Source organism: Corythoichthys intestinalis, chromosome 14 (genome assembly GCF_030265065.1).
Source record: "Corythoichthys intestinalis isolate RoL2023-P3 chromosome 14, ASM3026506v1, whole genome shotgun sequence".
In the NCBI taxonomy this organism is placed as follows: domain Eukaryota; kingdom Metazoa; phylum Chordata; class Actinopteri; order Syngnathiformes; family Syngnathidae; genus Corythoichthys; species Corythoichthys intestinalis.
Window position 1 is genome coordinate 36,927,742 of NC_080408.1, and position 14,193 is coordinate 36,941,934.

The window sequence follows — 14,193 nt, forward strand, 5'->3', positions numbered from 1 at the left end:
CAAGTGTTTGGCTATTTACATAGAACAACATTAAAGAGTATGACCTGCATATCAAAGTGAATACTGTTTGTGTATAAAGGCAGGTTGCAAACACTGATAAGCTTGTCATTAAGTAAGGCAGAAATCTGACAATGTATGTACATCGATGCAAAAAGAGGCTATATACGAAAGGTACGGCTTTTTGGCGTACAGTGAACCACCGCACAGGGGATTGGGACCAGGGCCAACTACGAATGCTGCCCTAAAAGTAATTAAACTAGCGTATTCTTTCACTGGCATTGAGTGTATTCATCAGGTAGTATCCGAGCTTTCACTAGAATTGACAGGTATACTGGTCAAGTACGTCTTTCAAAGGGAGAGGCGATGAGGGTGTCGCACTGCTTCATTGTAGACTTCCATCTTGGAACCACAACCACCTGCTGCCACACAACCACCAGCAGATGGCAGGTATGCGATATTTTAGATAAGAGATCAGTTAGTGCGTTCACTTGAGAGGTTTTTGGGAAAAATGTCAACATTTACACTAAAGCAACCCAGTTTGATCGCTTAATAATAAAAAGTAAAAAAAAAAAAGAATACAATTAAAAAAAAAAAGAGCATTAACTTTTTCTATTCTTATCTTTTTCAACCCTCCACGTTTAAATGAATTGGATGTCTATTGCAAAGGCGTAGGTTTGCATAGAACCGTAGGGACATAACACTACATACTTTTGAGGATGCTCAAATTGGCCCCACCAACTTTTAACCAACCTCATATGCAGTATATAATGGCTTCGGTTATATACTCTAGGTAATTTGGATTGTCTTCCCATATGATTTAACCAATATAAAGTGAATTATTTTCATTATGTTCGGACTTAAATCTACCCCTTTTCACTTGCTGAATCTGCCGGTCCATTTTTTCCCTCAAACGCACGTTTGATTCGTTGAAACCCACCCCCGCCACACACACACACGTCCACGCTAACACTTTACACAGTTCCGACAGGGAACATGCAGCGTTCTCTTTCAAAGGGGAGGGATATTAGAAGTTTTTTTGGCTGCCGCAGCCACTGTAAGTAATGTAAAAATAAAAATTAAAAAAAATAAAAAACATTTTAAGTCAATGTTGTGAAGGTGGGAACCACACCACTAATTTTGCTATGCTGAAAGACCGACCTGCATCAGAGTTAGCATAACATTAAACTGTGTGAATTTGCTAACCTCCAAACTCAAGTAGGAAGCTGCTTAGAAAGAAGTGTCCCCTTGTTTGTGTTTTGTCCTATTAACATTAATTAAACTGTGGGAAATGTGTTGAACACTGCTGAAAACTATAGAACCAGAACAACGTGAGCAAGACGTTACTTAGAGAGAGAGAGAGAGATCCCAGTCTGTGTTTCACAGGAAAGTGTTGACAGTCAAACAACACACATGCTGCTGTTTTTTTTTCTATTATTTTTGTTTGTTTGATGCCGCACACCAGCGTTGCGATTGACGTAATGAGCAACCCTGATTTAGCCTATCAATTAATTAGGTTCATATTCGTGGGAAATGTATTCTTGACCCCCATTCACCCAATCTGTTTGGTCTTATTAATGTCCCAAGCAAAAAGTGTACATGCAAGTAATGCTGGTATAACGTCCCTACCAATGTTGAGACCAAACCTACGCCCTTACTCTATTGCCGACAATGGCAGTTAATGAGGAAGAAATCCAAATCCTCTTGTAGTGGAAGATGAGCCCTGGCACATGCATTTCAAATTTCAAAGAAAAAGTGAGATTTCTCACGAATAACGCAGGACGTGTTCTCAAATATTGCTGAACAGCAAATATGCGGGAGTGAACTGTATACTGTAAGTAGAATGTGGGACTTTAGTGTCCACTCATGTCCTAAGTGCAATTCTGTACATTTGTGACTGTGACACGTGTGAAGGTTGGGTAACACTTTTTTCCCCATGACATTAAGACCCCCAAATAATTGTGACCATGAAATATTAGGCGCATGAGTGGTTTAAGAGTCCTGTTGTTTCTATAATTGCACACATATGGCCCACTGGCCATAGCTTTGTCGCTCATGTTGTATGTAACTGCGCCATGCCTGCAGGTTTTTTTTTTTTTCCCAACAATGGCACAATTTGTTTGTTGACTGCATACATAACAAACATAAACTGGTCAGTATAATCGGGTTGAGGCAGCAACAGTGGAACCTCTAAAAACCACAAAATTGGAAAATGATTATTTTGCCATTCCTCTTGTGTTTCAGTTTGCAATGTTTTACTTTTTTGGGTTGGGCACATTGTCCTGTACAATGCAGCTTTTTTTTGCCTTTCTATACCAGCAATTCTTAATCAAAATTAAAAGGATTTTTTTTTTCTTACCAATTTTTTAATGATACTGGTCAACAATACATTTTTGATATGCTAAATTCAAACTTCACATTGGTTTTGCTCAATCTAGTCAACTTTTACAACGATGGTCACATGTTTTTTGTTGTTGTTGCTTGTTTGTGATTTTGTTTTAAGTAAGAGGTCTACATATATACAGTGGGGCAAATACAGTAAGTATTTAGTCAACCACTAATTGTGCAAGTTCTCCCACTAGAAAATATTAGCGAGGCCACGTAATTGTTAACATGGGTAAACCTCAACCATGAGAATGTGGAGGAAAAAAAAAAACAGAAAATCACATTGTTTGATTTTTAAAGAATTTATTTGCAAATCATGGTGGAAAATAAGTATTTGGTCAATACCAAAAGTTCATCTCAATACTTTGTTATGTACCCTTTGTTGGCAATAACGGAGGCCAAACATTTTCTGTAACTCATCACAAGCTTTTCACACACTGTTGCTGGTATTTTGGCCCATTCCTGCATGCAGATCTCCTCTAGAGCAGTGATGTTTTGGGTCTGTTGTTGGGCAACACGGACTTTCAACTCCCTCCACAGATTTTCTATGGAGTTGAGATCTGGAGACTGGCTAGGCCACTCCAGGACCTTGAAATGCTTCTTACAAAGCCACTCCTTTGTTGCCCTGGCAGTGTGTTTGGGACATTGTCATGCTGAAAGACCCAGCCACGTCTCATCTTCAATGCCCTTGCTGATGGAAGGAGATTTTCACTCAAAATCTCTCGATACATGGCCCCATTCATTCTTTCCGTTACACAGATCAGTCGTCCTGGTCCCTTTGCAGAAAAACAGCCCCAAAGCATGATGTTTCCACCCCCCCCTTCACAGTGGGTATGATGTTCTTCGGATGCAATGCAGTATTCTTTCTCCTCCAAACACGAGAACCTGTGTTTCTACCAAAAAGTTCTATTTTGGTTTCATCTGACCATAACACATTCTCCCAGTCCTCTTCTGGATCATCCAAATGCTCTCTACCGAACCGCAGACGGGCCTGGACATGCACTTTCTTCAGCAGGGGGACACGTATGGCAGTGCAGGATTTGAGTCCCTGGCGGCGCATTGTGTTACTGATAGTAGGCTTTGTTACGGTGGTCCCAGCTCTCTGTAGGTCATTCACTAGGTCCCCCCGTATGGTTCTGGGATTTTTGCTCACCGTTTTTGTCATCATTTTGACGCCACGGGGTAAGATTTTGCATGGAGCCCGAGATCGAGGAAGATTATCAGTGGTCTTGTATGTCTTTCATTTTCTAATAATTGCTCCCACAGTTGATTTCTTTACACCAAGCGTTTTACCTATTGCAGATTCAGTCATCCCAGCCTGGTGCAGGACAACAATTTTGTCTTTGGTATCCTTCGACAAATTCTTTAAAAATCAAACAATGTGATTTTCTGTTTTTTTTCCCACATTTTGTCACTCATGGTTGAGGTTTACCCATGTTGACAATTACAGGTCTCTCTAATCTTTTCAAGTAGGAGAACTTGCACAATTGGTGGTTGACTAAATACTTATTTGCCCCACTGTATGTAAGTATCAGTTTAGCGTAAAAACCTGATTTCATATTAATATTCAACAATTTAAAATTGTCCTAGATCAGTTGAAAAATGTTATCCCATCATATTATTATTAATGGGACAAACTTGTTTTCACTTCCATCATAGTTAGACTACAATTTGACTGCTATTATCTCTTATTAACCGTATAAACTTAAATGACTGATAATTTATGACTGAAAAGTGTTGTTTTAACATCTCATTAGTAACAAGGATTAAATCATTATGTAAAAGTAATGCAACAATTTGACCCAAAACCAGATTACATTTGTTCCAAATCTGAAACCTCTTTCAACAAATCGCATTTGACCTCAAAGGTTCCACTGTAGTTTCTCTGAATACGGTTTTAAAAACACACATTTTAGCTTATCTGAAGGTGCTTGAAAGAGTCGCATGTGGTCATATAGTAGATGCTGCATTCTATAGCTCAATACTTTGGTTTCCATTTAAGGGGAAATTATAGCTATGGCTGTCAAGTTGTGAAAAGTGATGCCCTGGTAATCAGGAATGTGTCAGCAAATGTGTTAAAATGTCATTGTGCTGCATCATATAATCACACACCACCATACACTCGCAAACACACGCAAGTTTGTTTATGCGCACCATAAAAAGAAATACTGCGACACTTGTAAATAATGCAATGCATCCTTGGCATCATTAGAAAGACAGTGCAAAAGCAACAGCAACATCAGTGTTTTTGTTTGCTTTTCTTCAATTAATACAAATACTGCAGAATATACCTTTTGCAGAGATTTTACCTGCAAATAAAGGATGCTGTGTCTGAGGGGGTGTCAAGCAGCTGACATTCCCTTAAAAAAAAAAAAAAAACGGCAAGTATGATTGTCTGGACTCATTTCCTGAATGTGCGTCGCACCTGCAGGAAACATGCAGGCCGCCCTCCTCAAGGCCTCCATCTTGGTTCTTCTTGCCTTCACTGAGGTCACGCTTTTGTTTGCGTCTACACCGCAGCATTAGCCGCAGTCGCCGTGGCCTCAATCTCAATCTCTGTCACATCTATATCCTCCTCTTCTTCCTCTACCTCACCCACCGCAGGCACACGTGAAGAGGGCAAGCATGTCGGCTGGCTGTTGGAGGTGGCGGCGACAGAGGAGATGCTGCCCAGGTTAGCGGGCACACTGGTCTTGCCGCAAGAGTGGATGCGGCGCGCTAGGCTGGCTGAACGCACCACGGAAGAGGTGGTGGCTGTGCCCACACCCTGCACTTTGCCTTCCAAGAAGTAAGTCAGCATTTCCCCTTTGCCCTTCACGCTCACTTTGCCGCGACTCACCAGGTCGTAGTCAGAGTTCAGCAGGCGGTAGACTTCCTCTGTCACCTACATTGTACACAGATGGCATAAGGGACGATTAAAAATGTCGTTCAGGGCCGAAAATATGTTTCTACATCTTTTACGTTCTTCCCCAGGGATTGTTCTGAAGCAGCTGTTGTATGAATTTCAAGCTTGGGAATAAGGTTAAAGGTGCTATGAAATGCTATAACAAGTGATTTTAAAATGATATATTGTTCATATTTTGGAGACAAATCCAGTCCAAGAGGACGTCTTCTACCGTACACGTCACAGCGCCCTCCTCCTCAATGCAAGACCGAAGCCGGAAGTCACTCATTTTCATGGCGCGGGATTCAAAAAACTAAATAAAAATAGCGATCGCTTCCACACACATCCAAGCGGCCCATATCATTCAGCGGCATAAAATACCGCGTGTATTATGAAATAAACTTGCTTTTTCGTGTCACAGGCACTTTAACTCATTCACAGCCATTGTAGGCGATGGAGGTCCAGTCCGTTTGAGCAAAATGGGTTAGCATTGAATGATCATGTTTCAGCGCCATTGACTGTGATAGAAATCCAATCCATTTGAACTCGGATGTGCTGGCAATGAATGAAAGTTCACTGACAGACCCCCAAGTTCATTTTTTGATTTGGTGTTGAACAAGGTTGCGTATTAGAAAAAGCAGGTGGCAGTTGGCTGAAGTCTAAACATTTTACACAGTTAGAGGAAGGAATTCATGTGTCTTCATGTGTCAGATAAGGGTGGTCACTAGTACAGAAAATACATATATATATAAAATATGGCGGAAAACACAGACAAGGCTGAAAAAGCAGTTTCTGCTCTTGCGCCTCTCTTTAAAATAAACTGCTGTATTTTAAGCCAAAAGAACTGTTGTGTTTAATAGAATATAAAACAATATGTTTATATGCTGCCATAGTAGTTTCATGGCGCATTACTCAGACACCGCGCAACCGCTTTTGTTTCAACCCAGCCATAAAAAGAAAGTAAGTAATTACTAGTATATTTATTATTCGAAAGGTTTCATTTTCAGCTTAGAATCATTACTTGATGTCTAATATTTTGTTTTAAAAAAAAAAAAAAAAAAAAAAAAAGGACTTCAAAAAATTATTCACTCACGTATTTTAAACTTTTAAACAAATCACGCCACAATGAAAAAGATAGTGTCTGTAAAAAGGACACGGCTATCTACCTCATAACTACCACTTAATTCTTTTTTTTTTTTTTTTGTTACTGCTCGATCCAAACGAAGAAAAATTGAAGAAAAAAAAAATTATGATAAAAATAGTGTCTGTAAATAGGTCAAGGATATCTACCTCAAAACTATTGCATAATTGTGTTTTTTTTCTTTTGTTACTGTCGCATTTTCCCCGATATTTTAAATGATAAATAATCGATCCCAACAAAGAAAAATTGAACAAAAGCGTTTAAAAGGGTAAATATTTGAAAAAGAAAATGTCTTAATGTCTGCGTTTTCTGCATTGCGACCCTTGTTATATTACCGTGTTTCACCGATAAAATCTCCGAAAAGTCCGACTGTGGCCATTCACAGCAGTGTCTTGACACCCGGTGAGACATGCTACATGGAGTTTTTGGATCGAAACAAGGTAAGAACGCGATAATATCTCGTGAAAATCCTCGTGTCTTTAAAGGGTATGACAACACCTGGGCAAATGCTAATATTCCATCATTTATCCATCAACGCATGCCTTTTGAATTCATATCATGCCACTTCATGTAATTACACACATCGCAACACCAAGAAAATTATAGAAATTAGGTCGATTGTCAAGCTAAAAGGACCCGCCCCCAAGATGCCAGAAATCTAGCATATTGTGTGCGTGACGTCACTATAAGGAAACAACCGGCTCAGTGCTTAGTATTGAATGGCGGCGATGATGGCAGACAATTTTGTTTCTATTTGCAGCGACGAATCCGACGTAACAAACATTCTTCTAATGGTGACGAGGAGAGTTATGAACCTTTCTTTGGTGTTTTGGGTTATCAATTTGAGCCCAAACGAAAGCCAATGCAGCCTAATGAAGGGATCATAGAGGGGAGCAATCACACTGATGAAACACCGGCGGCAACAGAATCACACGAATGGTTTGTTTTGCATTTCTTTTTGTGAAGCTGATACACCGTGACCACAAAATAAAGTAATGTATAGAATAATTATCATTTAATATGCTATCATCGGTTTTCGCTCTGCCAACCGACACAAATATGAATGGGATTAGAGGATTTGTTCTATATATTTTACGAGCGATAATTTATACATGTGTCGAGTCCTATATCCAATGTGTGATATGTTTTTTATTATAAAAGAGTACTCACTCTTGCCATTTCCCTCCTTTGCTTTGAGGGTGCTGAGGTGGTCTCATCAGAGCCAGTCATCGTCCTCTTTCTTGTTATGTCGGGACATTTAGGTGGCTGCGCGTGTAGGTGGGCACTGCATCTGCTTTCAGCAGCAATTTCTTAGCAAAACCTGATTTCATTTGCCCATAGTTCGTATAGCTTTCCGGTGTAAAATGCGCACCACACAAAACCATGCCAGAGGCTGGGTCTGCAAAATTAGCCCTCTTAGCACTGACGAACTTTACTCATTGTCTGCGTAGTCCAGCTCTTTTTCTTGCGTTCGGGAACTCATGGGTACTACATTGTGACAAATGGCTATTTGTAAACCACATAGCATGACAGGTTTGAACCATTTTAGCGATTTTTTTGATAAAACACGAATGCAAATCTCTCGTCGACAAAAAACGATGGCAACTGCCTCGACCTTTTGTTTCCTTGTTATGACGTCTCCGCCCCATTCGGCTGTTTCTGGAATACTTTCGGAAATGTTCGTAATTTTCGATCTATTTTCGATAATTGCTCATGAATGCAATTTATTTTTTTGTTAACTTTATTCATATTTGTTATCTTGCCACATAACGGTTTTATTCACAGCCCCTTAGTGTTTTCATACCCTTTAAGAGTGCTCTGCCATGCTCTCACCTCGAGTTAGGGTTTAGGGGTTTATAAATGTTTTTTCTTTTTAAAACGCCCACCTGTTCAGAATTTTTCTTCCTCCCAAAAAATGAGATTTTACTCGGGTGACTTTAAGTTCTGCTCTGAGACCCCCAATTTGGCCAAATTTCAAAATTGTCCTATTTGCATGTGTGATACATAAGTGGTCACCCGAGTGTTTTCCGCCATACACATATACATATATATATACATATATATATATATGGCGGAAAACACTTAGGTGACTTGAAGTTCTGCTCTGAGACCCCCAATTTGGCCAAATTTCAAAATTGTCCGATATGCATGTGTGATACACCATTGGAGAGCTTAAAATCTCAATTTTCTGAGGGAAGAAAAATTTTGAACAGGAGGGCTTTTTTTTTTTTTTTTTTTTTTTTTTTTTTAAATGTTTTTTTAACAGAAAAACCCTATCCGGAGGTGAGAGCACGCGATAGCAGAATTACAGACGCCACGACTTTAACGAGATATTATCGCGTACTTACCTTGTTTCGATCCAAAAACTCCACGTAGCATGTTTCACTGAGTGTCAAGACACAGCTGTGAATGGCCACAGCTAGATTTTGGGGGGATTTTATGGGTGAAACATGGTAATATTACAAGGGTCGCAATGCAGAAATCGCAGACTTCAAGGAGTGGTCAAGATGTCCATTTGCATATATTTACCCTTTAAACGTTTCTTTTCAATTATCTATGTTTGGATCGATTATTTATCATCTAACATGTAGGAGAAAATGCGACAGTAACAAAAAATACAATTAAGCGATAGTTATGAGGTATATCTGTGACTTTTTTACAGATGCCATTTTTTTCATTGTGACGTCATTTGTTCAAAAGTTTAAAATATGCGAGTGGATAATTTTTTTAAGTTGTTGTTTTTTTTTTTTAACTAAATATTAGACATCAATTAATGATTCTAAGCTAAAAATGACAGCCATTTTGAATACTAAATATAATTAATTACCTTCTTTTTATGGCTGGGTTGAAACAAAAGCGTTTGTGCAGTGTCTGTTAACGAAATATTAGACATCAATTAATGATTCTAAGCTAAAATGACAGACATTTTGAATACTAAATATAATTAATTACCTTCATTTTATAGCTGGGTTGAAACAAAAGCGGTTGCGCGATGTCTGTAAACGGGGGTTTCCAGGGTAAAACGGACAAATTAAAAATAGTTTGGGGGCTTAATGTGCAATGAATGTGCTATGGCAGCATATAGACATATTGTTTTGTCAAACACAACAGTTCTTTTCGCTTAAAATACAGCAGTTTCTTTTAATGAGGGGTGTAAGAGCAGAAACTGCTTTTTCAGCCTTGTCTGTGTTTTCTGCCATATATATTTTTAAATGTATGTATTAAAAAAAAAATTTTTTTTTAAAAGCTTGTCTTGTCACCTGTATCTTTCCGGGTACTCCCGTGCTGTCCATGCGACTGGCCACATTGACCGTATTCCCCCAGATGTCATACTGGGGTCGCCGTGCCCCGATAACCCCCGCCACCACTGGGCCAACATTGATGCCTACCATGGGATATTGAGCAAATGGCATGAAAACCTTTTCATACTTTGTTATTTTGTGCACGATCGTGTGCAGACATACCCACTCTCAAGACAAACTCATTATAAGACTGATAGTTGATTTCATCCAACACGTCAAACATTTCGATGGCGTAGTCCGCAATTGTGCTCAGGTGGTCATAAATTGACTTCTTGGCCTAAAGAAGTACAAAAGGATGTCTGTTGGGATCTCATAGTCATCTACACGGGATTGGGCACAAACTCATTTGCTCCCACTGATGCCAATAGACGTTCAATCCATTTGAATTGGGAGGGCTGGCATTAAATGAAAAACTGACTTCCCTCCCAGTTCGTTTGGATTGGACATCTATCACTAACAGTCGAAGCCAATGAGTTAAATTTTACACAAAGACAGACACACATTGAAGTGTCTCACCTTGGCTCCAATGGTTGGGACGAGGCCTACGGCCGCCATGTACGTGCTGCCAATTGTCTTAATCTTCTCGATGTCTCTGTAGCACTCTTTGTCCATGAGCTAGAAGAATCACAGTCACGTTTACGTTCCTAACTCATTGTTCAGTAATAAAAGAAAAAGGTGTCTGTAAATATATCACTATTCCCCACGTTTGTACTTTGTCTGTCCTTATCAAACCCTTTACTGTCCGACATAAACGATCACAAAGTGAGTATTTCAAATTATATAATATAAGCAAACCTCGTCGAAGTCTGCAATGATCTCATTGAGCAGTCTCAGGCACTCCACTCCCATGTTGTTGCCATCCAACTCAATGTAAAAGTCATTGAAGTTTGGAATGGAGGCAAACAGGACACCTACTTGTGCATAGGACTGGTAGTAGAGATCCTAAAATGGGGGGGAAATGAGACTTAAACGTGTGTATTTGCAATGTGTTCCCATGCCACTTTTTCTGATGGTCTACCTGTTTGTGTGTGTCTGCCTGTTTATGAGCTGGGCTCACCATGTTTCTGGGGTTGGACAGCAGGAAGTGTTGGGCCACATGTGCCGGCAACAGATTGAACAAGATCCGCCTGTTGTCTAGTTTGACTTTTTCCATCCCATCCCTTTCCTCCTCTGCCTGCCAACAGACATGAAACATGTAGTTCACAAAGACATACTGAATTTAAATATTATGGAAATTGGACTTTTAATTACTTTTATACTATATCATATAATCACCAGGGGCGTCACTAGGTTTTAAGAATAGGGGGGGCTTAGCCCCCAGGAGATGCACATGATGTAAGTGTGTACAAGCACAAAACTTCGCAAACAGCTAACAAAGATTATTATCACTGTATATATAGATTATTACATTATACATTCTATAACATCTTTCACATCAAAGATCTATATATCAACTGATTTAATTGAAATGATTTTGACACCCCCCGCCCCCTGAAAAAAAACGGTCCCAGTTGAAGCCTGGCACACGGTCCCAGTTGAAGCCTGGGACATGGTGCTTTGGTCAGACGAGACCAAGATTGAGCTTTTTGGAAGATGCACATGCTGAAAAACACCTCATACCCACTGTGAAGTATGGGGGTGGGTCAGTGATGCTGTGGGGCTGTTTCGCTTTCAAAGGCCCTGGGAACCTTGTTAGGTTGCATTGCATCATGAATGCTTTGAAATACCAGGACATTTTAAATCAAAATCTGTTGCCCTCTGCCCGAAAGCTGAAGATGGGTCGTCACTGGGTCTTTCAGCAAGACAATGACCCTAAACATATGGCCAAATCTACACAGAAATGGTTCACCAGACACAAAATCAAGCTTGTGAAACATTGTAGGAGAAGATTAGGTGCTGTTTTGTTGGCAAAACGGGGTTGTACAAAGTATTAACACCAGGGGTGCTAATAACTGTGACACACATTATTTGATGTCAAATAATTATTTCTTTATGTGGAATTTTTTCCCCACTGAATAAATGCACTTGTATTGAAGGTTGGATTTTTCTTTTTTCCATTAAGGTCCCATATTATTTGAATAAAAAAAAATATTAGAAGCTAAAAAACACATCTTAACCAGGGGAGCCAATAATTATGGAGGGCACTGTATATGCTGCCATAGCAGATTCATGGCCACTAAGCCCCCGAACTATTTTTAATTTGTCCGTTTTACCCTGGAAACCCCCGTTTACAGACGTCGCACAACAGCTTTTGTTTCAACCCAGCCATAAAACGAAGGTAATTAATTTTATTTGTTATTCAAAATGTCTGTCATTTTTAGCTTAGAATCATTCATTGATGTGTAATATTTTGTTAAAAAAAAAATTTTTTTTTTTAAACTTTAAAAAATTATTCACTCGCATATTTTAAACTTTAAAATAAATGATGTCACAATGAAAAAAATGGTGACTTTATAAAAGTCACGGATATCTACCTCATAAATATCGCTTAATTCTATTTTTTTTTTTTTTTTTTTTTGTTACTGTCGCATTTTCTCTGATATGTTAGATGATAAATAATTGATCCAAACAAAGAAAAAAAAAAAAAACATTTAAAAGGGTAAATATATGAAAAAGAAAATCTCGACGACTCGTTGATGTCTGCGATTTCTGCATCGCGACGCTTGTTATATTACCATGTTTCACCCATAAAATCCCCCAAAAATCCAGCTGTGGCCATTCACAGCTGTGTCTAATATTTTGTTTAAAAAAAAAAAAAAAAAAAACTTTAAAAATTATTCACTCGCATATTTTAAACTTTTGAACAAATGACGTTACCATGTTTCACCCATAAAATCCCCCAAAAATCCAGCTGTGGCCATTCAAAGCTGTGTCTAATATTTTGTTTAAAAAAAAAAAAAAAAAAACCTTTAAAAATTATTCACTCGCATATTTTAAACTTTTTGAACAAATGACGTCACAATGAAAAAAATTGTGTCTTTAAAAAAGTCCCGGATATCTACCTCATGACTATCGCTTCATTCTATTTTTATTTTTTGTTACTGTTGCATTTTCTCTGATATGTTAGATGATAAATAATCGATCCAAACAAAGAAAAAAAAAAAAAACATTTAAAAGGGTAAATATATGAAAAAGAAAATCTCAGCGACTCGTTGATGTCTGCGATTTCTGCATCGCGACGCTTGTTATATTACCATGTTTCACCCATAAAATCCCCCAAAAATCCAGCTGTGGCCATTCACAGCTGTGTCTAATATTTCGTTTAAAAAAAAAAAAAAAAAACTTTAAAAAATTATTCACTCGCATATTTTAAACTTTTGAACAAATGACGTCACAATGAAAAAAATGGCGTCTGTAGAAAAGTCACGGATATCTACCGCTTAATTGTATTTTTTGTTACTAACGCATTTTCTCCTACATGTTAGATGATAAATAATCGATCCAAACAAAGATAATTGAAAAGAAACGTTTAAAGGGTAAATATATGCAAAAGGACATCTTGACCACTCCTTGATGTCTGCGATTTCTGCATCGCGACCCTTGTAATATTACCATGTTTCACCCATAAAATCCCCCCAAAATCTAGTTGTGGCCATTCACAGCTGTGTCTTGACACTCGGTGATACATGCTACATGGAGTTTTTGGAACGAAACAAGGTAAGTACGCGATATCTTGTTAAAGTCATGGCGTCTGTAATTCTTCTCTCGTGTGCTCTCACCTCCAGGGTTTTGCTGTTTATTATTATTTTTTTTAAAATGCCCTCCTGTTCAAAAAATTTCTTCCCCCAGAAAATTGAGATTTTAAGCTTTCTAATGATGTATCACATATGCATATCGGACAATTTTGAAATTTAGCCAAATTGTGGGTCTCAGAGCGGAACTTCAAGTCACCTGAGTGTTTTCCGCCATATATATATTATATTGTAGCATCTACAAAGCAATGCTAACTTGGGGATGATAGTGCACACTCAGCTAGAAAACAGCACATTATTTTTCAATCAATTGTATGCACCTGGACGCAATGAGCTGTATTTAAATATGAATGCTAATGCAAACAAAGCGTCACCCCCCCCCCACCCCCCGCTCCGCTCTATCCAGACAGCTGTCAAAATCAGACAACTCGCGTTTCATTCAACCAAACTGTACAAATGCTCCCCTTTACATCCTCAGTAACAAGATGGGAAAAGTAATTAATTAGATTACTCACTACTGGAAAAAAAATGCCATTAAAAAAACACAGAAAGGATTTTCAGTGATGTGGACGTTCTCTATATAAACAAGTGGAATGGATTGGACGACGCACTGAAGGGGCTCGCTACCTTACTCTTTGAAGTAAGGAGAAACTGACAGATTTATGTCATATATACATCATATTTAAGTTGATAATCATAGGTTATAACTGAACTCCATGGGTTTTTAAGACTAAAATGTTTCTATGATTTTTCTATTGGATTCCTAATTCATTAGCTGCCATTGACAGCAAT

The 14,193-nt window shown here is 38.6% G+C and overlaps 1 protein-coding gene across 2 annotated transcripts in view; it reads right to left on the minus strand.

The window, feature by feature from the left end:
* Nucleotides 1-572: 572 nt before the first annotated feature.
* The window catches only part of LOC130930005 (adenylate cyclase type 1-like), a 63,075-nt gene continuing 49,454 nt past the window's right edge, over nt 573-14,193 (minus strand). Inside the window, exons 15-20 of one of the 2 annotated variants that reach the window (XM_057857665.1) lie at nt 10,767-10,883; nt 10,505-10,651; nt 10,226-10,324; nt 9,872-9,986; nt 9,668-9,792; nt 573-5,266 (exon numbers count right to left, since the gene is read on the minus strand). In XM_057857665.1, coding sequence (XP_057713648.1) covers nt 4,892-5,266; nt 9,668-9,792; nt 9,872-9,986; nt 10,226-10,324; nt 10,505-10,651; nt 10,767-10,883 — 978 coding nt within the window. In that variant the 3' untranslated portion in view covers nt 573-4,891. Of the gene's footprint in view, nt 5,267-9,667; nt 9,793-9,871; nt 9,987-10,225; nt 10,325-10,504; nt 10,652-10,727; nt 10,884-14,193 lie in introns of both variants that reach the window. The other variant, XM_057857664.1, reaches the window with a different exon arrangement.